Here is a 26,210-nt window from a genome sequence, read left to right as displayed (position 1 = left end):
CATATGGCACGCATACCTCTCCTGCTGCCCACTGCTCCCCTCAGCAGTGTACTTGGTCGGTCTGCCTGTTCTGTTCCCCGCTCTGGCTCTGGTGAATTCTCCCACCCTCCCACGCTTCTGACTGTACCCAGTGCTTGTATAAATAAATAAATAAAATCTTGAAAAAAAAAAGTGGTGTTAACATTTTTTTTTAATGTGCCTTTTGGCCATCTGTATGTCTTCCTTAGAGATGTGCCTACCCAGCACTTCGGCCAATTTTTTGACTGTGTTTTTTTTTTTTTTCTATTTTTTGAGTTATATTAGTTCTTTGTAAATCTTGGATATCAGCCCCTTTTCAGATGCAATAAATGATAGGTTTTCCACTGTACAGAAATAAATGATAGGTTTTCCACTGTACAGAAACTTTTTAGTTTGATGTAGTCTTATTTGCTTATATTCTTTTTTGTTTCTCTTGCCATTGGGTACAAATCCCCAAAGACATTACTGAATCTAGTGTCATGCAGTGTTTTTCCTATGTTTTCTTTATATGTATTTTATGGTTTCAGGTTTTACTTCCAAGTCTTTAATCCATTTTGAGTTAATTTTGTTATGTGATATGATATAGTGATACAGTTTCATTCTTTTGCCATGTGACTGCAGTTTTCCCAGTACCAATTTTTGAAGAGACTTTTCTTACTCCATCGTATACTCTTGATTCCTTTGTTGTAGATTAACTGTAGATTTAAGTGCAGGCTTTCCATTCTTTTCTGTCCATCTTTATATCTGTTTTATTCCAGTACCATTGGCTATTTTGCTTAATATCTTTGTTATGTAGTTTGAAATTAGGGAGAACAGATATTGCTGTATTTGTTTGGCTATTTGCTTTGGCTATTTGGGATCATTTTAGGTTCTAGGTGAATTTCAGTAATGTTTGTTCAATTTCATTAAAGAATGTCATGAAACTTTGATATAGGGATCTCACTGAGTCTGTATTTTGCTTTGAGTAAGATGCCATTTTAACAATGTTGATTATTCTAATCCAAGGCAATATCTTTCCATTTTTTGGTGTCCCATTTCTTTTATCCATGTCTTTATAGTTTTCATTGTATAATTCCTTCACCTCTTTTGTTAAGTTTATACCTAGGTATTTAATTCTTTTTGATGTAATTGTAAATGGTATTGTTTTCTTGATTTCTTTCTCTTCTAGGTCATTGTTTGCATAGAGAAATGCAACTGATTTTTACTCACTCAGTACAGTAGTATGTTATTCAATCTCCAATTTTAGAAGTGTTTCCAGCTTTCTTTTTCTGATATTTCTAACTTTATATGATTGTGATCACAGAAGATATAATTTCATTAAAAGATATAATTGATATAATTTCAATCCTCATTAATTTATTGACATTTGTTTTGTGATCCAACATGTGATCTGTCTTGGATAATGTTCCATGCACACCTGAGAATATGTGCACAGCTTTTTTGTGGCATAGTGCCTTGTATATATTAAACTTAAGTGGCCATTGTTTCCTTGTTATTTTCTGTCTGGTTGGTATGTCCATTGGTGAAAGTGGACTATTGAGTTGTTGCCAGTGTCTGTTTTTAGATTGGATAATGGTTGCCTTATATATTTTGGTGCTCATTCCATTCTCTCCTTCCCCATAGGGTTTCCTCAGAGAAGTCTGAGGTAAGCTTGTTGGGTATACCTTTTTAGCTTACCTGATATTTCCCCCTGGCCACCTTTGCTATTCCTTCTTTGTTTTGAACTGTTAGTAGCTTCACAACTGTGTGTCTCAGTGTAGGTAATTGCATTTAGATAACTCGGTATTCTTTTAGCTTCATGGACTTTTATATTTAGTTCTTCCTGTAGGTTTGGGAAGTTTTTCTCTATTATTTCTTTGAATAAGTTCTCTGTTCCCTTCTTACTCTCTTCCCTTTCTGGGATACCCATGAGCTGTATGTTACTTTTTCTAATAGAATTAGATAGTTCTTGAATTTTTTTTTTAAATATTTATTTATACAAGAAATCAGGTACAGGCCTGATGTGTGGGAGGGTGAGAGGATTCACCAGAGACAGAGCAGGGAACAGAACAGGCAGACTGATGAAATACACTGCTTAGAGGAGCAGCAGGCAAGACAGGAGAGCTCTGCCACGCCATGTGGGACCCTCGCCAGCTGGCTGGGATCGAACTGGCACTGTAGTGGCTGCGGACAGCTTCACAGTGCTGCGCTCAACCGCCTGTGCCACCAGGGGAGGCCCAGTTCTTGAAATTTTAAAAATAATTTCTTCATATTTTTCTTTCTTCTGCCATCTGTGTTCTTTCTGCATTATTATCTTCAAGATCACTGATTGGTGCTCCATTTGTTGAGTGACTGCCATAGTTTTCTACAGGAATTTTATTTCTTCTTTTGATCTTTTTATACCCTGCAACTATCTTATTTTTGTCATTTAAATCTTCTATTCTAATTTTTCTTTCTAATATTTTAAATTCTTATCTATTTTAATTCTAATCTAATCTGTTCTGTCTTCTATTTTTTGTTCATTAATTGCACTTCTCATGACATTCATTAGTTTCTCTGAATTTTGCTGTATCTTTGGATTAGTTTTTTCTACATTCTCTTGAATCACTTAGACTTGCTTTTCTGTATTTCTTCTATTTCTTTGTGTTTCTGTCAGTTACCAGGACAATATTAAATTTTTTATCTGATAGGAAGATAAAATCTTCCATGGCTGGTTGGATTCTGTATTGTCGTCTCTCCTTGTGGTGTCATATTCCTTTGAGGTCTGAAGTTGTCATGTGTTGTGTTTTGTTTTTCTCTCATTTTGCTGTTTTTGATCCTAGAATTGAACAACTACTACTTGTCCAGTAGGTGGTGCTGTGATGTTTATATGATTTTGGTGTTTGGTCTACTGAGGTTTCAGTAGGTCTGAGATCTGATCTTCTAGATGCTAAGTTGGGATAGAGTGAAGCTTGGAAGCATCAGGGTTCTCTTGTGAATGCTGTGGAGAAGTACAGGCTTGTGTTTGTGGCACTGCTGATAGCTCTTCTTTCCTGGTGTTCCAAATAAAAAATCCTGTTCTCTCTCTGCATTCTCAGTGAATCTTACATTGTCAATACCATTGGGAGATTTGGGAAGGGGGAGTGGAGCCCAGTGTACTGTCCTGGTTCATTCCACAAGGACCAGGCACTCTGGGACATCCTGACTCCTGTGTGTGTATTTCCCCTTAGTCAGAGGTTTGTAGGCCCACACCATTCAGCTTCCACCACCCTGTGGCTTATAGCTAAGTGGCAGTGGTGGTTTTAAGGCAACATCATGCCCAAACACAGTTTGCACACATCTTTCTCCACCCACCTCTCATTCACTGAAGCTTGAATCTTCTCCATGTCTTTTCTGGCACAGTCTGCCTATTCTCTGATATCAGGAGGTATTCCAGTTTGCCCCAAGTCAGCAGGCTTTCTGGTGCAATATTCCACTAGTTAACTTAGATGATCCGCTGGAGAGTGACGTGAGGAGTTTCCTCTCTAAAATTGCATTTTGATAACAGTAGGTTCTGGTTCACTACTGGGTTTTCTGTTTTCACACTGTTTAGAATAGAATGCTTAACTTCAAACTAACTATGCTTCTATTCAATATTTTTAAATGCAATGAAATCTGATTGTTTTTAAATGGAAGATTTACTTAGGAAAGCACTTTTTGGGGGAAGATAAGCATAAAACATATTTAAGGAAAAGTTGCTTTTTTATTTTTAACATGAATTTTTGCATTTTAGAAGTGTTTATGTCTGTGCTTTCTTCTAGTAATAGAAATAATTCAAGCTTAACTTGGGCAATTGATGACTTAGTATGGGCAGTAAGTCTGAGACTCATCCTAAAAGCTTTCTGACAAGAGGAAAAGCAGTTTGTGATCTTGCACACTTGATGTTTTAAAAACATTTTATTTTCTAAAATGTCATAAAGTTATAATTTATTTGAAAATTTATTTAGTCAAAGGTTTACATTTAAAAAAATCTGACACTAAAGAAAATGTATCACATAGTCAAAAAAAGAGGTTAGATAGTGTTTTAAGCAAATTCATGGTTGTATGCATCTTCTGTGTTTTCCCAGCAGCTGTGAGTGTTTGGCCTGTTACTCTGTTGGAACTTCTGCTGAGATTTGTGGTGCAGGACATGCTGGCCTCATGAAGACTACATGCAGGAGAATACCTGGGCATAGGGACTTTCCACAGCCAAGTCTTTCTTCCTTTTGAGGGGCCTTACCTGTTTTTTTGCCCTTATTGCCCATTTAGAATACTTGTGGAATGAATTCAAAGACAAGCCAATGAGAGCTGTAGAATTTTAAATATTGTAGGCTTGTAAGGCATTGTGAACTAGTGTTCTATAAAAATTGAAGAAATTATTAAATGAAAATTGCGTAGTTATTTTATATGTCCAGTATTTATCATTAAAATTGTCATTTTAAAATATATCTTATTTTATAATTATTGTCTTTTGTTTTGCTTTTAGTTCTAGAAAAGATACCAGTGCTAAGCTCAAAACATCTCCTGTAGCTGAGGCTGGTTGGAATTTATATATTGTGAATACAGTCTCACCGGTGCAACTATACAAGGAAATGGTACTGCTTTCAGACTTCTGATTTCTTATTTGTAGAATTTAAAATGGTGTTGATGACCACAAATTAGTTCTAATTATCATGCATTCAGGTTGTCATAGCAAACCAGCTTCCAGTCCTTCACAGTAAATTATCTTTCTCCACCTTCTGTTTTTACAGTTCCTGGCATTTGTGTGACCAGTAGAAATGTTTAGTAAAAGATGATTTCCTTATTTATACTCTTCTCTACAGTGAGGATTGATTGGCCAGTCTATACGTAAATAGCTTTTCACCCCAGCCTAAAGAACCAGGAAATGGAACTAGAAGAAATTTCAGATCATTTATCTCTCTCACTCTTTGAAAATATTAGTAGATTGCCCCAGGGCACTGTAGCTACTGTGTGCATCCTTGCTCCTTTCTAAGAGTAACAGCTGCCTACTCATCCCTGACAATTTTTTAAACTATTTTGAAATTATGTCAAACTTAAAAGTCGCAAGAATCAGTAGTACAAATAAAGCCTATATATTCCCCATACAGATTCATCTGTAATCAGTATTTTATCTCTTTTGCATCTGTCTTTGTTTATTTTTGTTGTACTTTACACTATCTAAAAACACACACTGTGCTTCCCTGGTGGCCTAGGGATTAAGTCTCAGCACTATCACTTCTATGGCCTGAGTTGGATCCCAGGCCAGGAAGCTAACCCACATAATGGCACAGCAGACTTCTGTCTAGCCCGCTGCTCCCCTCAGCAGTGTATTTCAGTAAATCAGCTTGTTCTGCTCCTTGCTTTGTCTCTGGTGAATCTTCTTAACCCCATACCTCTGGCCTACACCCTAGTTCTACTACAAAAAACACACACACATGCACACACTTTTTTTCTGATTCATTGGAAGGTAAATTGCATGATCATGGCCTTTGCCCCTAAATGCTTCAGTGTCTGTTTCCTAAGAGTTGGGTGATTTGCTTACATAATCATAGGACAACCATATACAGTAGTAAATTTAACATCCAACATAGTACTTTATTTATCTGATGTACAGGTCATATTCTAATTTTGTCAGTTGGCACAATAATGGTCTAATAATCATATCCCCACGCCCCCATTCCAGTATCCTGTCACACATAAACTAGTGTATGTAGTTCGTAATTATTGTGTGTCTTTAGCTTTCTTTAATCTGGTATATGTCCACAGCCTTTCTTTATTTTTCTGACGATAGAACCATTTTTGAAAAATGTATTTTTCCCCTTCCACCTTTTTTTGTCGAGAGGGTTTTCTCATTTTGAATTGTTTGAATTTATTTTTGTAATTATATTCAGTTTATGTATCTTTCTTCAAAATATTTTCTAGAAAATTTCATAGGTGTTGTTTCTTTTTAGGGTATTACATTGGAAGGTACATGATGTCCATTTGCCTGTCATTGGTGGTGTTAATTATGATCATCAGGTCAAGGTTTTGCCTGATTTCTCCCTGGCAGTCTGATGTTGATCATTACATCAGCTTTGTTGTCCTTTCAGTCTTGTTTAATTGAAAGTCTTAAATTTCACCTAGATGTTTTGCCTACTGTAGTCTGAAAATACGGATTGACTTAGATTTGCAAGTGATAATTTTTGTAAGCCCACTGTGACTTTGAGATGGATGTGGTAGTTCCTAACTTTACAGATTGAAACTAAAATTAGGAAAGGATATTTAATCTGCATTTGAAGAAGATTTAAATGACAGAGTTTTAAAAAAACCTAATACCTAAGTGATAGGTATTTATTAGCTTTATCAAATTCTGATAAAATTATTAACTATTCTTAATATTACAGTATTATTTTACTTTCTGTCATGATTACACTAACAAAGGACTGTTTATAATAATGTATGTATTAAACTATGGGAGAAATGAAACACTTGAGCTAAATCCTATCAGAATGATAATTAACCACTTTTTAATTTATTTTTTAGGATTTAATGTGTCTAAATATTAACTTTACTGGCAAAATACATAGATATTTTTAAGAACTGGGAAACTTTTGGGGGAATCTTTCTACAGCAGTTTCAGCTATTTGTCTTTCTTATTGTAGATAGACTACAGTAATACCTATAAGACTGCTAAAACCCAGAGCTGCATCCACCTTCTCAGTGAGGCTCATCTGATAGTGAGAGCTGCCCTTATGGATGCCAGTCAGCTGGAACCTGAAGAACAAGCAGAGCTTTTAGAAGCATTTAAAGAAAGCTGTGGCCACCTTGGAGACTGCTTTAGCAGGTTGGTGATGCTTCTTATTAGAGAAGCCATCTTGAGCTTTGGGTATATTTACTAACTTTTCAATCTCTGGTAATTACCTGATAAATGGGGAAATGCATGAAGGAAGTAGTTTGTTTCTTCATTTCTTCCACAGGCATTTGTTGAGCACTATTGTGTGTCAGGTATTTTGCTAGGCGTAGAGATACCAAGATGAACATGACCCAGTACATTGTCTATCTTCAGGGAGTTAGTTTCTTAGGTGAACAGTCCACCTCAAATGTATGTCTCTCCCATCACTTAATTTGGGAATTTGAAGTTTTTTTTTCAGAGCTTGAGAAAGGGTGCATAACCAGTGAAAAATCCTGAGCTAGCCATAGTACTAGTTTATTGTCTGTTAACTTAAGGGAGAGATACCATTTTGACAATCTGTGATTTTAATCATAGTGGTCAGTGTTTTTATGATAGCAGAGAAAGGACCTAAGGATGAATAATGATTTTTATTTTTAAGAATGGTATTTATACATTATTGATATATGTTATTTCAAAAGCTTACTTGACCCATGGGAATAATTGTAAATTAATGAATCAGAATTTTTCTACCCATAAGCTCCATTATTTAAGAACTACATTATGAGTATTAAAATTCACTGAATGAATTGTTTATCTATTTTTAATATGAGAAGGCAGAAAGAAACCTAGTCTTTTCTTAATTGTTAGAATGACTTTGCAGAACAAAAACTTAGGAGTTTGTTCTAACCATTAAACATTTTGAGATTTATATCTCCTGGCAACATGATCTGTTTCATTATCAACTGTGTTAGATATCAAGCTTAAAAATGACAAATTGAGGATATTTTACTTCTTTTCCTTTAGGCTTGATACTCAGTATTCCCACCTCGCCTTGCCATACTATAAGATGTCTGGCTTGTCTATGGCTGAAGTTTTAGCCCGAGTGGATTGGGCAGTAGAGGATGGATTGCAGAAATATGAGAAGGGATTAATCTTTTACATAAATCATTCACTTTATGAAAACCTGGATGAAGAATTAAGTGAAGTGAATATAGTTTTCTATTTAATTATATCTAATATTTGTAATGTTTTATCTGAGCAATTTACTTCATGTAGTACAATTTAGAAGTCAAATCCCAAATATTTTTCTTGGGTATGATAGTCTTTTCCTAAAAAGTAACTAATGTGCCACCTTCTTCATTAATAATCATAGAATTACAGCTTAGAAAAGATATAATCTCATCCTTTCTTACAATGCAGCTGAGAGAATGTGGACCATTGTGGTTGAGTGACCTGCCCAGCATGTCAGTGGCATGTCTTGAAAGAAATACACAGGAGTCTCGCCTGCCTTCTATTGCATGTAACCCTTACCACAAACCTAGTTGCCCCCATTCTCCAAGTGTTCAAAACTTCACTTTTGAAATCTTGGTCCAGTGAACTTAAGACATTATTAAGGATTTTTTTAGGCGCTCATGTATTTTTAAAGAGTTGAATGCAAGTATGCAAAATTGGATATTGTGATACTAAATGAGAGAAATGAAATTTCCTCATAAGTCATTAAGTATATTTTGTACTAAATAGTAATTTTTATAATGAAATTTTGAGTGAATTTAATAAAATATTTGTGTTCTACTTCTGAGCTGTTGTTAAAATTAGAAATGCTAGCCACAGCATAGTACATATTTTCACTGCTTTTTCTTCATTATAATTCAGCAAAGAGTCACTTTAAGTCATGTTAGATTCCCCATGTCACTATCAACTGTTTTTTTAATCAAAACATAATTCTAATAATTTTGTCTTAATTTTTTTCTCAGTTGCATGTTTATATCTTGACTTTGTATCTTTTTTATGTTTTGACTTTGTTGCTTTCTGATCTTTCACTTCTTGTTCATGCTTACCAAAGGAATTAGCAGCAAAAGTGGTTCAGATGTTTCATGTGGCAGAGCCAAAACAACTGCCCCATATTCTCTGTACTCCTTCTATGAAGAACATTAACCCTTCAACTGCCTTGAGCTATCTAAGGAAATTGGATACTTCTGATTGTTCATCAGTATTAGTGACATTGGCCAAAGCATCAATAGCTCTGAAAATGGGAGATCTTGACCTGTATAAGAATGAAATTAAAAACCATTCAGAGGTATGGTACTCTGCCTGTTATTAATGGAGGCTGCAGATAGGATCTGTAATCTGAGGTGTTTACCTTTCTTCTGGTTTCTGTCTAGCTCATTTTTTCTTAGTTGGAAAGTAATAATTAGAAAGTAAGTGACCCAAAATGGGGTAAGTTGGGGCTTTGTATCTGACAAATGAAAAAAACAAGTATGAGAAATGGCAACAATAGATATTCAGATTTCTTTCCACTTACTGTCAGTTACATTCAGAGCACTGTGCTTGGTACTGAAGAATATGGGCACTGCCCTGAGCTGACTTTCTGATCTGTCATGAAGGGTGTGTTTGTCCACATAACAGAGTGATGTGTACTGAGAACTTATTATGTCCCATGCATAATCTAAGCCCCTCGAATAGGGATTATCTTACTTAATTTTTGCAACTATGCTTTGAGGAAGTGGTTATTATACCTATTATACATAGGAGGAACTAATATTAAAAAAGATTAAATAATTTGTCCGGAGTCATACAGCTGGTAAATGAGTGGTAGAATCTGGATTTGAAATTGGCAATCTGGGTCCTGTGTTGTTTTTGTTGCCTGAATGTGGACAGATGCCCACAGTATGGCTTTGGTTTCTAAAAAAAGAGGGGAAGAAGTGCTTTATTACTGTACAAATGAATGTTTTGTTATGATGAGATTGCAAGTCAACATTGAGATGTCCTGCACTTTGAAAAGTAAATTTTAGATAAAATTTCTTTCCATAATTTTGAGAAGACCTAAAGGTATATTGTTTTTAAATCAAGTAGACTTAAATTTAAAACTCTACAAAAATAGGACATTTTGATGTTTACTATAGTAACCCTTATAAAGATAATTAACAATGATATCCTTCTTAGAGTGATACCTAGTCTTTGTAATTAACGAAAAAATCGACATTAATGTAAATTATTAATAGTTAAACCATGAAACTTGAATGTGCTTGCATATATTCCTAAGATGGACAATCTGAATACATTCTGTTCCTAAATTTCTTTTTTATCTGAAGATGAACTTTGTACGTGGCTTCATTCTGGAACCTCGGCTATTAATTCAACAGAGGAGGGGACAGATTCATCCAACTGAGCTTGCTGTTTACTTGAAGGAAACTCAGCCTGGATTGCTGGTGGCTTCAGTCCTAGGCTTGCAGAAGAGCAGCCATATTGGAATTGAAGAAGCAGATTCCTTCTTCAAGGTTTGGCACTTTGAAAATGTAGTTATTCTGCTTGGCCTTGTAAAAGTGGTGGGTGTGGAGAGCAGGATAAGAGAAGTGAGCTTTTTATTTCTTTTTTGAAAGAAAAAACAGACTCGCACAACCAGTTTATAAAATACAAGTAAAAATTAAATAAGGGTATCTGGAGAAATTCCATTCATGCAGCCTAAAAACTGTTTCCTGTTAAAATGTCTAAGTGAGTTTTTGCTGTGGCCCTTATGCTAATGGTAAATTATTAAATGCTTGACCCAAATGATGGTGTGATATTCAAATCAACTGTAACTGGATCAATGATATATTTAACTGGGCCTTGGGGACTTGTTTCACTGTTTTCAAGGTGCTTTGTGGTAAGGATGAAGGTACAGTTCCTCAGCTCTTGGTAGACTTCTGGGAAGCTCAGCTGGTAGCATGTCTCCCACATGTGGTACTTCAGGAACTCTTCCACAAACTCATATCACAGTACATCTGGAGATTATCTAAGAGGCAGCCCCCTGATACCACACCATTGCAAACATCAGAAGATCTGGTAAGATAATGAGAGAATATGTTAAATTAAACCCTCACCTTATACATTGTAATAAACCTTCCTTTTTATGACTTAGAATCAAACCTGATTTATATATTACCAGACATCTCATTGAAGCAGGAGTCAAAAATTCACTTAAAACTAAATCTGTAAGTGAAGTTGCCCACATTTTTAGTAATTTTATATTCTAAGGAACACCCTCATCTGCTCCTATATTATCTGCTTGCAATTGTGCCTCACCAACCAAAGAAAGGGGGAAAGAACTTTCCTCAAAAGGTGACATCTGTTCTCCCTGAGGGAATGGTCCTGAAGTCACCTTCATGAGAAAAGAGACACCTGCAGATCTCCCTGATGGCAAAGGGATGGCAGAGACTTGGGAAACACTTCCTACAGAGCCCCCATTTCCTGTTGTTTGCACACACAAGAGCAGGTCTACAGCCCTCATGGCAATGGCAGCCCTAAAAAGTCTTTTTTTTTTTTTTTTTTTAAACTTTTCCGCCTCCTTTCTCCTTGCTGACTCCTTTGCCTTTTGGGGGTTCACCGGAAAAATCACTCATTTCTTGAGTAAGGGAGACTTTCTGAGAATTGCCTTGAAAACTCATGGAAGAGATTTTTGTCTCCTAAGAAAAGTAATAAAAATGCAAATTATTTTCAGTATTACTGTTAACTTAAAAAAAAATTAGCTTAAAAGCAGTGTGGCACTTTATAATAAAAAGTGCTGCTTTGTAATACTTTGAAATTTTAAATATAAGGAAGTATTTAGTGCAGATTTATTCAGGAAGAAGCAGCAAGTCTGAAATTTTTTCCAGGGAAGTACATTGTAAAAGGCTTTTCCTCCCATCCAGAGAGAGTATAAGCTTAATTCTGCACCATGGCAGAGGATTAGCAATTGCTTAGTCTTTGTAAAATGGATGAAGAAAGTCTTATTTTATTGCATTTTTGTTTATGCAAAATTTTTTTGTTTCAGATAAATGCATGTAGTCATTATGGCTTAATCTATCCATGGGTTAATGTCTTAATATCATCTGAAACTTTACCGGATAAAGATTATGCAGAAGACCTTTCAAAATTGCAGGTCAGTAATATACACATGCATATCATTATATAATATAAGATTTAAATTTGGTAAGACCTCAGGTTTCCTGGTAATGTAGTGTGTTATTTATATTCATTTTCATTTTGGGGGTTATATATTTGCTTTTCAGATATACATGTTCCACTCACCCACCACCAAACCACCCTTGTCAGTACCCCATCTGCCCCCCTCTCTATCCCCATCTGCCCATTATTTCACTAAGTCCAAGATTTCTTCATGTTGTATTTGCTTGTGTGTTTTTGGTTATTTATATCCCTGTCAAATTTTTTCTTTATCTTTGATTTTAGATAGTTTGACAGTTAGTGTCTCAATTAGGTCCTTTTGCATTTAAAAATTTAGGTATTCTCTCCTTGCTTGACACCCATATATATTTAATTACTTTTGGGAAATTATCAGTTACTTATTTGAAGAGGGTTTCTGTTGCCATTTCTCTCTCTTCACCTTCTGGGATCACAGTTATCCTTAATTGCCCTCTCTTACTTGGCTGATATTTCTTGTAGAGTTTCCTCATTTTTCTTTGTCTTGATTATTTGACTTTTTCTAAATGGGTGATTTGTTTCCTTGAGTCTTCTACATCTGTAATTCTTTTTTTCTGCCAGTTTAATTTTATTTAAGTCACTTCCTAAATTTGTCTGCATTTTATTTAGAATCTCTTTTTATCATCTTTTTATATATTCAATTTCTTTGTTGAAGAGCTCTCTTTATTCCAGGATGTTATGTCTAAGATCTTGCACCTGCCTATCTGCATTTGATTGACCTTGTGGTAGCTCATTTACCATTTTTAGTATTGTTGTTTTGAAGTCATCAATAGGTTCTCTATTTTTATATCCTTTATATTTGTTCTAGGACTTTTATTCTTCTCACTTTGCTTCCCTTGCTTCCTAGGCATGTATGTTGCTTTATTTGCTTTTGTGAGTGAGGTTGGAGCACTGAGAATTTAGTTTTGTTTAGTTCTCATTTTAATGGTATGAGGTAGGGGCAAGAGTGGTATCTGGGGCTTTTAATACTTGATCACTGCTTACCTACCTCTTTTTTTGTTCCATAGCAGGCTGCATTCTATGCTTAGGTCATCTTAACTCCCCACTCTGCTGCCCTGCTTCTCCTTTCTGTTGTAGGTCATAATCTGGTGGCTGGGGGGTGGGGTGGTGGGGAGCTAGGGAATTGGGGTGGTGGGGAGCTAGGGAATTGGGGTGGTGGTGCTAGTTCTGCACTGCTACACTCATACCTGGGATCAATTTGCACTTGTCTGGGAGGTGGCGAGTGGGCATATGCCAGCATGTGGCTGTGGCCACCAATAATGGCCTTTACTGGTCCACCCCTGCCTCTGCTGCTTCTTCTGTGGGGCTGCAATATTTGCATTCCTAGACAAAAATAATGAACTAGCAAAAAGAGAAATCAGAAAGACAATCCTATCTCTAATCACATGAAAAAGAAATACCTTGAATTAAATTTAATCAAAGAAATTAAAAACCTATACACAGTCAACTATAGGATGTTGTTAAAAGAAATAGAAGAATCACATGAAAGATAATCTGTGTGCATGGATTGGATGTAGTAATATCATCAAAATGGCTGTATTACTAAAGCAGTGTACAGATTCAGTGCAATCCCTGTCAAAATCTCAATGACATTATTAACAGGAATAAAAAAAAAACCATGAATTTTTATTTGGAACTATAAAAATAAAGAACAAAATAAGTAACAAAAAGAGAAAATAAAGAACAAAGAACAAAAATAAAGAACAAAGAGAAAATAAAGAACAAAAATGGAGGTATGATGCGCCTCACCTTTAAACTATACTACAAAGAGAAGGTAATGGAAAGCATTGGGATAAAAATAGATCTCCAGGGACCTTCCTGGTGGTGCGAACGGTTAAGATACAACCTCTGAAGCTGACTGCAGCCATTGCGGCACAAGTTCCAACCCTGGCCAGGGAGCTACCCACATGGTGCAGCAGACCTCTCCTGACTTACCCGCTGCTCCCCTCAGCAGTGTATTTCAGTCAGTCTGCCTGTTCTGTTCCCCACTCTGTCTCTGGTGAATCCCCACACCTCTGGCCTGTACCCCAGTTCTTGTATGCATAAATAAATAAATCTTTAAAAAAAAAATAGATCCCCAGGTCAATGAAACAAAATGAAGAACCCAACACATATGGACTAGTTTACTGCAAGGAACTAAGTGCTTACCAACAAGGAAAATCTCTCCAATAAATGGTGCTGGGAAAATTGAACCACCACATGAAAAAGAGTGAAACTACACAGCTATATAACACCATACACAAAAGTTAATTTAAATGGATTAAACTAGTATATAAAACTTGAAACCATAAAACAAATGGAAGAAAACATAGGAATATCTTCTTTGACATTGACCTTAGAGTTATATTTGGGGACTTAACTCCAAAAGCAATGGAAGCAAAGCAAACCTAAATGGTTTTACATCATACCAAAAAAATTTCTGCCATGGTGAAAGTAATGTGCACCAAAATGAAAAGATGTCCAACTGAATGGGAGAATGTATTTGTTACAGAATATTCTGGCAAGGGGCTAATATCCAAAATATACAAAGAAGCCCTGAAATTTAATAATAAAGAAATGAACAGTTTAGAAATGGCTAGAGGATCTGAATAGATACTTCTTCGCAGAAGGCATACAGGTGGCCAGTAGGCACATGAAATAATGTTCATCATTTCCTATCAGAGGGCGATCTGGCCTTATCCAGCCTTGAAGTAAGCTGAAAGACTTCTCCCCACCTCCCAGCCTGGTTCCAAACCCTGCCCAGCTCTGGACACCAAAACTCCTGGGTCCTAGTCCCAGTCAGCGTTAGGGTAAACTCCAGCACCATACCAAACCCCATGAGGCCCCAGCTGCTGGGCCTACCAACTGGTAAATGCCCAGTACAGTGAGAGTGAGGACCCTTAACAAAAAAAACCCGGCTACAGCAGAATAAGCCAAAAGAAAACCATGGGGAGAAAGAAAATTACAAATGACTAAGCAAGTCCCCAAGGGAACAGAGAGAGAACCACAAAGAGTAAACAAATCTCCAGAACCAAGTCACAGATACAGAACTCAAAACTGCCATAAATAAGAAACCAAAGAATTGGAACAATACAAAGAAAACCTGCTATGAGAAAAATGCAAATTAAAGCAACAATGAACTATCACCTCATGGCTTAGAGAATGGCTGTTACCCAAAAGACAAGAGCAAGTGTTGGAAAGGATATGGAGAAAAGGAAGTCCTTATACACTATTGGTGGGACTAAATTTGTGCAATCATTATGGAAATGAGGATGGAGATACCTCAAAAAATTAAAAATATAAGTTCCATAAGATCCAGTTATCTCATTTCTTAGCATTCACCTGAAAAGTGCATAAATTTGAAGAGACACACACCCCATTTTTATTGCAAAATTATTTACAATAGCCAAAACTGGAAACACAAAACTGTCTACTGACTAACGATTGGATGAAGATGTACATACATACAACAGAATAATATTCACCCATTAAAAAAAAGCTGAAATCCTGCCATTTGTAACAACATGGATGGGCATGGAAGGTATTAATGTTTAGTGAAATACGCCAGAAGGAGAAAGACTAACACCATATGATTTTATTTGTATGTTACCTATAGAGAAAAAAACAAACATGAACTAAACACAAAAAATAAGCTTTCATACTGTGAAACCAATTAATGATTACCAGAGGGAAGGGGGAAGATAGTTGCTAAATTGGGACATAGGTACAATGTATACTGAAGGATAAAATTGGAAATTTAGTGGAATTTTAAAAGTTGGTATATGCAGATACTGATTTTTAATTATGCACATTCAAAGCCTATACAATGTTACAATGCAGTGTTACTTTAGTAAAAATGTATCAACAGTAAAAAGTAAAAGCACAAAGTTCTATTTCTTAAAAAAAAGTAAAGCACTTTATGTTAAAAAAATAAAATCCAGGACCTCCCCTGGTGGCGCAGGTGGTTGCTTTGTGAAGCTGTCCGCAGCCTCTGCAGCTCCTGTTCGATCCCGGCCGGCCGGCGAGGGTCCCACATGGCATGGCAGACCTCTCCTGTTGCACCCGCTGCTCTCTTCAGCAGTGTATTTCCTCAGCCTGCCTGTTCTGTTCCCTGCTTTGTCTCTGGTAAATCCTCTCACCCTCCCGCTCATCTGGCCTGTACCCTGGTTCTTGTATAAATAAATAAATAACTCTTTAAAAAAAAATCCATTTCAGAGAATTGAAAAAAGCATACATCAGTCTGTCTAAACTTTCATGGCTCTTTCTAGATTATCTTGGATTGACTGATCTTAGTCATTAAGAAAAAAATGTCTTCAAGAAACAGATCTCATTTGTTCTCACCTAGAGGAATGGGGAGGTTCAGAATCACCTGGAGAATGTTTTCAACATTGTATGATGCCCCTGCATTCCCTACCTCACCCCTACCACAGAGATTTGATCGACTCTGTCTCTTGTCTTCAATCACTATACTAGTATTTATGTATAAAAATTAAAATCTACAAATTACATGAAAAAAGATTGGTTTTTTAGGTAATTACAATAAATAAATGCCCTTTCCTTGGCCAAAACTGTCGTGTACTCCTCTCCCCACTTTGCTTGTCACCTCCTTTGACAGTCACTATTGTGATTGTGTACGTAGAGAAGACAAGTCTAAATTCCAACACTGCAAAGTCAACTCAGGGTGAATGATATATACCAGAGAAGGGAATAAGTAATACATGTGTTGGTGGTGGAGAGAAGTTACTTTCCAATATTGAAAAATAAAGGGAAATACTCTGCTTGGAACTTTTTATCCAAATATATATATTGTTTGGTGTTTCTTATTTTTAAACTTCTTGACAGATAAAATTAAGTAAAAGTTTATGGGTAATCCGCTTTGCACCGAGTTCTGACTGGTTCATTTTAACCCTGGTTTGAGTTACCCATGCCTTGCCCAGTTACAAGACTTGCATAGAGAGCTGATCTGTGTTTTCTTTCATGTTGGGGGAACCAGTGCATGGAGTTCATCATCCTATTTCATGTTTGCCATCTTATTGTTAGAAAATTATTCAGATGAATACAATAATTGAACTTACAGGAAGGAAAGGAACCAACCTTATTCACCTAGTCACTCCTTGGTACATAATTGGAAAAAAATAATCACGCTAATTGTAAATGGATAGTTCATGTTCCATATCCTCCCATGAGTCTGAGATGATGCTGTTGCAAAAAGAAAAAGACAATCAGAATATGGCCATCTCTTTATCTAGGAGAAAAGGAAAGGGGATATTATTTTGTTGGGTTTTTTTTTGTAAATTTATTTATTTATACAAGTACTGGGGTACAGGCCAGAGGCGTGGGAGGGTGAGAGAATTTACCGGAGACAGAGGAGGAAGCAGAACAACAGAAATACACTGCTGAGGGGAGCAGCAGGTGAGACAGGAGAGGTCTGCTGCGCCATGTGGCAATCTCCCTGGCAGCTGGGAATCGAACCAGCGCTGCAGAGGCTGCGGATAGCTTCATAGTGCTGCGCTCAACCAGCTGTGCCACCTGGGAGGAAGGGGGGGGTGGAGTGGAGGGTTGGGAAGGCGGAGTGGGGGTGGGTGGATATTATTTTGGTAGTAGAATTGAAAGTGGTATTTATATAAATGCTTAAAAGCAACATTGGTGGGCCTCCCTGGTGGCGCAGTGGCTGAGCACTGGGTTGCAAAGTTGCCCGCAGCCTCTGCAGCGCCGGTTCAATCCCCAGCCACCAGCGAGGGTCCCACATGGCGCGTAGACCTCTCCTGCCGTGCCCACTATTCCCCTCAGCAGTGTACTTCATCACTCTGCCTGTTCTGCTCTCCGCTCTGGTGAATTCTCTCAGACTCCCGCACTTTTGACTGTACCCAGTGCTTGTATAAATAAATAAATAAATAAATAAACAAGCAAACAAATAAATAAATAAATCTTTAAAAAAAAAAGCAACATTGGTAAAATTCTAAATATTGAAATAGTACCTGCTGTATGCTTTCAATTTGTGGCAAATGGTTTTGATACAAAGTATTAGGTTATTAACAATTGCTTTAATTTTCTTAAGTGTTAAATTTTATTTTTCATTATACATGTAGTGTATGCTCGTTATAGAAAACTATAGGGAAGTGTGAAAAAAATATATAACTTTGTCTTCCTATCCAGTGACTAATTTCTGCCTCAAAATTTTTTTCTTTTAAATAATTTTTATTTATTTTTTAAATATATTTCTTACATCATTTTTCATTTTTGCGCAATGTATGCATTTTCATCTTGGTTATATTCCCCATACAGTTGCACCCCCTTATTTTGACCAAGCTCTTCCAAAGGTATTTCCACATGTGCATGTACCTGTGTAGATTTTACAAAACTGAGCATATTTGAACATAACTTTGTATTGAGGTATTTTTTAACTTGTCATTTTATCATGTGCAGTTTCTCATTGACTAGCCTTAAATTTATTTTAGTGAATATATAATATTCCATTATGTGAATGTACTATAATTTACTTATATCTTCTTTAAAATTTAGATTGCTTTTGGAATATCACTGGATATAAATCTTTGACTACAATGTTGATTATTTCGTTAGGATAGAGTTCTAAAACATTTCCATTAATTTTATGTTGCAGTATATTCAGAGCTTAAAGAATGATTGCTTTCTGTTAAACAGATCTTTATTCTTTTAGAGCTGTTTCAAGATTACTTAATACTTTAGTCTGCCTAGATTAATTAATTAAATATCAGATTATCTGCTCAAAAATTGCTATTTTGGCAGGTTATGATTAGTCTTTTTTAAAAAGTTGTATTCTATCTGTTGTGCTTTTTTGCTTGACTCATTCCTTCACGTACCATTTTTCTCTTCCTAGTCTCTTCTCTGCAGTCCTTCATTTGACATAGCTTCCATGATTCTGTTCTTGGAGTCATTTTCAGACCACACTATTGCTGGCCTTAGCATTCATGTTTTGTGTCATACACGCTTGAAAAAGTATGAACAGTGCATAGATATGCTGTTAGAAAGGTGCCCGGAGGCACTCATCCCATATGCTAATCATGAACTGAAAGACGAGAATCGGGTATGCTTTTCAAATTATGTCTTTTAAGCTGGATCAGTAATAACAGATTGATAATCTTGTTGCTTTATCAGCAAAATGGGGACAAATTATGATGGCCCAATCTCACAGGAGTATATGGGTCAAATTGGCAGATATAATGTAGTGTTGAGTATTGTTAAATTCTATTAAAATGTATAGTGATGTTATGTTATCTTCATTAAAATCTCCTGTTTGGAAAGGTTATTACCTGAAGATTTTGGAAATGTAATGTATGGTGGAAAAGTATTTCTGTGCTATATGGTCTTTAGAAAATAAAAAAAAAAGTTTTAAAATGTAATACTTTTCTTGCTTCTTTCCACCTAAGAGGTGAGGACATTGACATGCCTTTATTTTTTCTAGAAAATAGCCATGTACATACATGTGTATGTTCATGTATGTGCACATTATTAGATTTTAAAGTTAAAGACCTGATTTTTATGATACAGTTTAAGCAGAATTCTAGCTGCTGCTATAACTTCTTTTATAAGAAAGGTTGGCCCCTTAACCAATATGGTATGTTTTTACCCTGTGCTTGCTGTTGTCATTGGAAATCTTTATGTGAAATGCATCAAACTTAAGATTTATTCATTTTTTCGTAAGATAGACTTTGTGGTGGAAAAAACTGTTGCCTGAACTTTGTCAGCGAATCAAATGTGGTGGAGAGAAATATCAACTTTACCTGTCATCATTAAAAGGTAAAGTGACCTTCTCTTGGTTATATACTATTTATTTTTTTTCCTAGACTTTTATTTTGTTTAGTGGACTCATCCCTTTCCAGTTTTTTGTTTGTTTTTGAATTGATTATAAATTTAAGAGTGTCAGTTTTAGTTTTTATAATTTATTGAAGACTTGATTTCTTTATTTTTTCATGTGATTTTCAGGTTTGGTAAAGAGGGTCTTGGCATAATCAGCTGTAGAGCTTGTTTTCAGCATTCATATATTCCCCTCATTACATTTGATATTCGTTTGTGAATATGCATGGGACTAATGCTTTTTAGGTTAATCTTGCAAACACAATTATCATAGTCATAGAAATTCATGACCTTAGTATTCAAAAAAATTGAATAACTATTAAGACAAGTGCATTATTAATAATCTGGGAGTTTATTTACTTCATGTAGAAAATTAGGTTTATTACTATTGATTATAATTATAAACAAGTATTGAGAAATGACAAGGTTCTCAAACTTAAAAATTTAACTTCGCTATATTAGGCTGTATTTTACAGCGTAGGTTCTTACTGTTGGAATTTATAGACTTCATAGTCATTTATAAATCCTGATATGTGCTTACCATTTTCTCTACTTTTATATGGTAATATCACTAGTTAATTGTTAGCCTGATGACAAAGTGTATGATTTTATTGATATTAGAAATTGACAGTGTTGGAATTCCAGTTTAGGTAATGGGTTTTTGATGTGTTAGGCAGAACAGTGTCCATTGGAAGATGTTTCTCCGAAGATAACCATTAAGTTAAGTTGTATGTTTGCGATTGGGAAGACAAGGAGGTGACTTTATACTAATTTTTTGGCCTACCTACCTCCCTGAGTGTTTTTCCTTGTTTGTTTTCAGAAAATAGATGTGTCAGATGTTTGATTGCCTGTCCCACTTGCATCAGATTGATCACTAATTCTAGCCTGAGTGGATAATTTTCTTTCCAATGCAGATATCCTATCTTCACATTTCATTGATGTTATTTTGGTCAAAAGATTCATTCTTCATCCTTTTCTGATCCACTTTCTACCCCTAATTTACCCATAATTATTCCTCCAAATGTTCTGTTTTTCTATATCTTCAAAATATGTTTGCACATAGATGTGTGCACATATATGTGTGTGGCTCGTGGAACTAAGCGCTGTGTATGATTTACCTTTATTAGACTGTAATACCTCAAGAGCTGGTATTGTGTTTTATGCATTTTTCACTTTGCATCTTTCTCACCAGCAATATGTCTGTCCATGGAAGCATTCTATAACTGTTTATTTGAAGATGAGACACCTAATAGTTCAGGTCTCTTTTCAAGGAATGTATTTCTGTTAGTGGCTATAATATACCGAGAAGAGTTGATTGGAGTCTGGAGAACTGGAACTGAGTTTCATGTGTGCTATTTAATGACCTGAAGCAAGTGAAATTTTCAGTATCCTGGGATTAATGAAAACTTCAGGATTGGTTCTAAAGTAAAATGTTAGGCAAAGTTGCAAGAGAATAAGATTGAAGATGGAGGCCAGAGACTTATTATATAAGATGCTTAGAGCTTGCTTTCTTATCTTGTAGCATTTTCCAACCATGACACTAGTGACATTTTGGACCAGATAATTCTGTGTGTGTGCAGGTGCATTGTAGAATGTTCAGCAGCTTTTCCTGCTGAATACCAGTAGTGCCACCCCCAGTTCCAACAAAAATATCTCAAGACATTACCTGATGTCCCCTGGGCGGGAGGGCAGAAATGTACAGATTGAGAGCCATCACACTAATGCATTCAAACTGGAGTTCATGTTTGACTTGTTTCAAGGATATCTTTGTTACTATTTTGTAATAACTGCTTATTACTAAAACTTTAAGTACTATATTGTTAAAAAATGAATATTTAAAACACCATTTAAGGGGCCTCCCTGGTAGTGCAAGGCGTTAAGCAGCGCACTATAAAGTTATCCACATTCACTGCAGCACGAGTTCGATCCCTGGCCAGGGAGCTACCCACATGGCACAGCAGACTTCTCCTCTCTTTCCCGCTGCTCCCCTCAGCAGTGTATTTCAGTCCATCTGCCTGTTCTGTTCCTCACTCTGTCTCTGGTGAGTCCTCTCACTCCCCACATCTCTGGCCTGTACCCCAGCTCTTGTATGCACAAATAAGTAAATCTTTAAAAAAAAAAAAAAAAAAACAAACATTTAAAATCCTACCAGCAGAAATAACTTTTCAATAGTTGGCAAATATTTTATAGACATGCTGAAAGATTTAAAATACTCTATGGATTTAAGATATTAGCCATGTTCTTGGAGTTATAACCTGCAATAGCCAGTCATTGGTTGGCAGAAGAGAAGAATTGGGCAGTGGCAAGATTTATGTGGCTCTATAACTACTCTACCTTTTTATTTATTTATTTATTTATTTATTTTAAGATTTATTTATTTATAAAGAACTGGGGTACAGGCCAGATGTGCGGGAGGGTGAGAGGATTCACCAGAGACAGAGCGGGGAACAGAACAGGCAGGCTGATGAGATACACTGCTGAGCGGAACAGCAGGTGAGACAGGAAAGGTCTGCTTCACCATGTGGGATTCTCGCCGGCTGGCCGGGATCAAACCTGCGCTGCAGAGGCTGCGGACAGCTTCACAGCACCACTCTCAACCGCCTGAGCCACCAGGGAGGCCCCACAATTTTATATTTTATATCTCAGATAGAATCTATAGCCTTCAAATTTAAGCCAGATAAACTGGTTTGCTAGGAAAGCATTCTTGGTTCTTATTTTTTATGTGGGGTTTGCAAATGAACCTAATTTCATTAAGGTTCTGAAATATGTCAGATGTGCATCATTTTATTTTAATTCAGTTCTCAAAGGACTCTGGAAGCTAGCAGATGGTTCCACTACATTAGAAGAAGAAACTAGGATTCAGGAGTTTAAGTGAGTTTCTTAAAGTCACCAGAGGGTACACAGAAGAGCCCTGTCCCCCTCCAGGTCTAGATCATTTCAGAGCTAGGAATCTTTCCCCATAGATCACGGCTATTTCATTAACTTTTTGGCGACGAAGGTATGTCATTCTTTTGTGTAAAGGATGATCTAGGTTTCTGACTATTGGGCAGATGATTTTAGATGGATGTACATACCTGGGAGATTTTTTATTATTCTAGTCATCGTGCAAGTAGAGTAAATGATGGGCATATTCGGATCACAGGGAATGGCACCGAAGTATGCTTGTTTGGGAACATTGTTCTAAAGTATCACCCCTCTCTTCCAGCAGAGGGCAGCATGCATGTGTTAAGAAGCAATAGAATTATAAAATTGCAATATCTTTACAAAAGTGTTTATTAAATTCCTGAATATTGAAAATGTTCACTAGAGCCCATTATTTGCAGCTTGGGAAAAAAGGTAAAGGTCATGAAAGCATATTTTTGCTATTTTAATGCTGAGGTTTATGAAATTTCAGAGAGGAAGTGACTTAAAAAAATGTTCAGTAATTAATAGTGTTTCCTATCCTAGCAAGCAGTCTTTATAAACTAGTTGCAGTATAATCCTAACATTAAAAATAGCATTCTGTTTTTCTTTAGAGGGTAACAGAAATCCACTGAAGAACAGTGCACTAAGGCAGCAAGTCTATCACAACTTCAAAGACGTCTAGAAAGAATTAAGTTGTTAAAACCACTGTCTATGGGTTTTAGGAGACTGTTGTGTTTTTTTTTTTGTAATAACATTTTGTTAGTTGAACTAGCTTCTAATTAGTTGATTGAAAGACAAAACTTTCAGTTCTGACTGACCCAGGTATTCTTCCCTACAAACAGAAACGTTGTCAGTTGTTGCTGTGGAATTAGAACTGAGGGATTTCTTGAGTGTCCTCCCAGAAGATGGCACTGCAGCATTTTTCTTGCCGTATCTTCTTTACTGCAGTCGAAAGAAATCATTGACTTGAAGATGTCATTTGAAAATACCACAGTGGTATATGAGAGTGAATTTAAAAATTGAATGCCAGGTAAAAATATAAACAGGATTTTCATATTGAGTATGTATCTATATTGCCAGTGCTTTCAGGCTGCTTCCCTACCATGTAGAGGTATTATCATTTCTTAATTATGACCTGAATTATTTAATTGTCCAGAATGTAAAAAATCTCCAAGTCATTAATACTTTCTTCAAAGAAGCCATATATTTTTCAAGGTGGAGACCTACTGTTATTCCATGTCTCCAAGGTGGAGACCTAATGTTTATTCCAGGGAACATCAGTTCACTGTTGTTGGAGATTGCACAGTCTTCTTCATCCCAGGAACACAAATATTTTGCAAATATGCTTGAAAGAATGCCACTCCAGGTGTTCCAGAACTGTCTTTTCAGAAAGATTTCCAGATTTCTGTATTTATGTTTCTTTGATAAGATGTTCATGTTTTGCCACATTAAAAGATTTTAAACTTTATTTTCTTGTTATTTTTAAAACTCATGGTGTATTTCTCTCTGAATCAAATAAAGTAGAAGGCTACAAAGTCATCTTCTTGTCTAGTTAACGTGATTTGTTGAATGCATGCTTTTCAGCCAAAGCCTTATTTCCAAGTATCTCTGCTCTTTCAGAGAATGTGTGAAAATAAGGAATATATCATTGTATTCACTACTGTGTCTTCTTTTTTAACCTCTTACTAAAAGAATTTTTAGTTCAAGTCCAGCTCACTCATAGTGTGCTTTGATACTTAAGGCTGGGCAAAAATTCTACTCACCCGATGTCTGCTTCAACTGTATTTTGAAACTTTTCTCCTGATGGTACTATTCATCTTTACCAGATGTCATCTATAGAATTTCTCCAGTTCCAGCATAATATCCTTTGGCCATCTCTTAATCGTTACTCAAAACTAGGATTGGCACCACTTTACCTCATGCAATTTCTTTCAATTAATTCATTTCAGTTTTTATTAATTTTTATTACTTCATGCAATTTCTTTGAATTAATTCATTTTCGTTTTTATTAATTTTTTATTTCATGCAATTTCTTTCAGTTAATTCATTTTGGTTTTATTAATTTTTTTTCATGCAATTTCTGTTAATTCATTTTGGTTTTTATTAATTTTTAATACTTTCATTTTTTTAATTAAAGTAGTTTTTGTTTAAATTTAACTTTTATTAATTATTTTAAAATTTAATTTTTTACTTCCCTTGCATCTGTGCCCTATGCCCACTGGTTCAAAGAACGATGTCAGCAGAATATTAGAAGACTGATGGAAAGGAAATGAACCTCAGTAGTGGTCCTTTAAGGACCATCCAGGACAACATTTTGTTGTTTTTAAATTTTTTAATACAGTTTTGTATGCTGAGTGTATGAATGGCTTTAATGAATCAATTTCATTACCTAGTTTATTAGAGTCAGTCATGTCTCATAGTTAAGTGTATTTCCATGTGTAACAAAGTAATGGCTTCCCCACAGAGTCACAAATGTTTGTTTTCAGTCTTTTTTAATGCTTATGGCCATTCCAAAGTAAACATTCTATTCAATAATTTCACATACATTGTTATGAGTCAGTTTTTTCTTTATTTCCACTTATCACCAATTTATTTCTTTCAGCCAGACTTGGTCTCTATAGAAGAAGAAATTTTAAGACCATTATTAAAAATAGTATATAGTATATATGTGTGTGTGTATATATATATATATATATATATATATAGGCATATGTGTGTGTGTGTGTGTGTATATAGACAGCGTGTGGTTAAAAAATTAGTATGTGATGCTTTAACTGTATTCTAATTTTTAAAAAATGGTAGTTATTTTAATCTTGATTCATTATATTTCTGCTTTTAGAAACATATCTCTCATTCCAGTACTGCTTTACCTAAAGAAAAATTGCTTTATTCCCCACAAGATCATTATTAATTATAAAGGAAGTATAGTAACTTTACAGTAGAAAAAGCTGGGAGATACCTCCCCAATCAAATGCTTAATTTTAACATAACCAGTAAAGAACAAATTAAATATCTTGTGCCCCCAATATGGTGTACTAAGCAAAATAAAACATCACCTTCATGAGAATCCTATTTAAAAAAATACCCAAGGATTTGCTATGGTCTGAATATTTGTTTTGTTCCCACTCCCACTCCATCCCCCCAGTGTCCTGGTTCATATGTTGAAAATCTAATGCCCAAAGTGATGGTATTAAGGAGGTGGAGTCTTTGGAAAGTAATGAGGTCACAAGAGTGGAGCCCTTATTGGTGAGATTAATGCCCTTATAAAAAGAGGCAGTAGATAGTTAACTTGCTCCTTTTACCTTCTGAGGATATAATGAAAAGTCTACAGCCCAAAAAAGGACTCTCATGTGACTGTGCTGGCACACCTAAATCTTCAGATACTTTCCAGCAGAGCATTTTTATATTGAGTTTGGGTATTTAGTAGAAATAGAGAAGATACAGGCTCTGCCTATAAGGAACCTAAAGCAAACTTTTTCCCTACAAATTGTTCTAAAATGTTGCCTGTCAGAAATGTTGCAGTCTACAAAAAATACTTTTTATATTTGTCATAGGAGGTCTATCATGCTTCCTCTGATAGGGGAAATGAAGTAGAACATTAAGTATGCCAGGATATCCACCATTCTTTTCTAATGATTTATTTTTCTTTGTGTAAAAAATTATCTCCTGG

General features: G+C 35.7%; 2 protein-coding genes across 8 annotated transcripts in view; one reads left to right on the top strand and one right to left on the bottom strand.

The window, feature by feature from the left end:
* The window catches only part of HPS3 (HPS3 biogenesis of lysosomal organelles complex 2 subunit 1), a 55,287-nt gene extending 30,787 nt beyond the window's left edge, over positions 1–24,500 (top strand). The window contains exons 8-18 of one of the 4 annotated variants that reach the window (XM_054700740.1): positions 4,481–4,589; positions 6,636–6,817; positions 7,670–7,850; positions 8,709–8,942; positions 9,958–10,143; positions 10,499–10,687; positions 11,655–11,762; positions 18,660–18,866; positions 19,489–19,579; positions 22,435–22,507; positions 23,383–24,500. In XM_054700740.1, the coding sequence (XP_054556715.1) occupies positions 4,481–4,589; positions 6,636–6,817; positions 7,670–7,850; positions 8,709–8,942; positions 9,958–10,143; positions 10,499–10,687; positions 11,655–11,762; positions 18,660–18,866; positions 19,489–19,579; positions 22,435–22,507; positions 23,383–23,563 (1,741 nt within the window). In that variant the 3' untranslated portion in view covers positions 23,564–24,500. The other 3 variants (XM_054700741.1, XM_037525820.1, XM_054700742.1) reach the window with 3 other exon arrangements.
* LOC119257685 (ceruloplasmin) overlaps positions 9,982–26,210 on the bottom strand; it is a 72,281-nt gene continuing 56,052 nt past the window's right edge. Inside the window, exons 19-20 of one of the 4 annotated variants that reach the window (XM_037525817.2) lie at positions 16,895–16,999; positions 9,982–10,684 (exon numbers count right to left, since the gene is read on the bottom strand). In XM_037525817.2, coding sequence (XP_037381714.1) covers positions 16,908–16,999 — 92 coding nt within the window. In that variant the 3' untranslated portion in view covers positions 9,982–10,684; positions 16,895–16,907. Of the gene's footprint in view, positions 10,685–15,137; positions 17,000–24,911; positions 25,156–26,210 lie in introns of those variants that run through there. The other 3 variants (XM_037525818.2, XM_054700739.1, XM_037525819.2) reach the window with 3 other exon arrangements.

This window comes from Talpa occidentalis, unplaced genomic scaffold, assembly GCF_014898055.3.
Source record: "Talpa occidentalis isolate TD23 unplaced genomic scaffold, MPIMG_talOcc4v2.1 talOcc4.4, whole genome shotgun sequence".
Taxonomy (NCBI): domain Eukaryota; kingdom Metazoa; phylum Chordata; class Mammalia; order Eulipotyphla; family Talpidae; genus Talpa; species Talpa occidentalis.
Note: the sequence above shows the minus strand (reverse complement) of the source record. Positions and strands in the feature narration are given on the sequence as shown.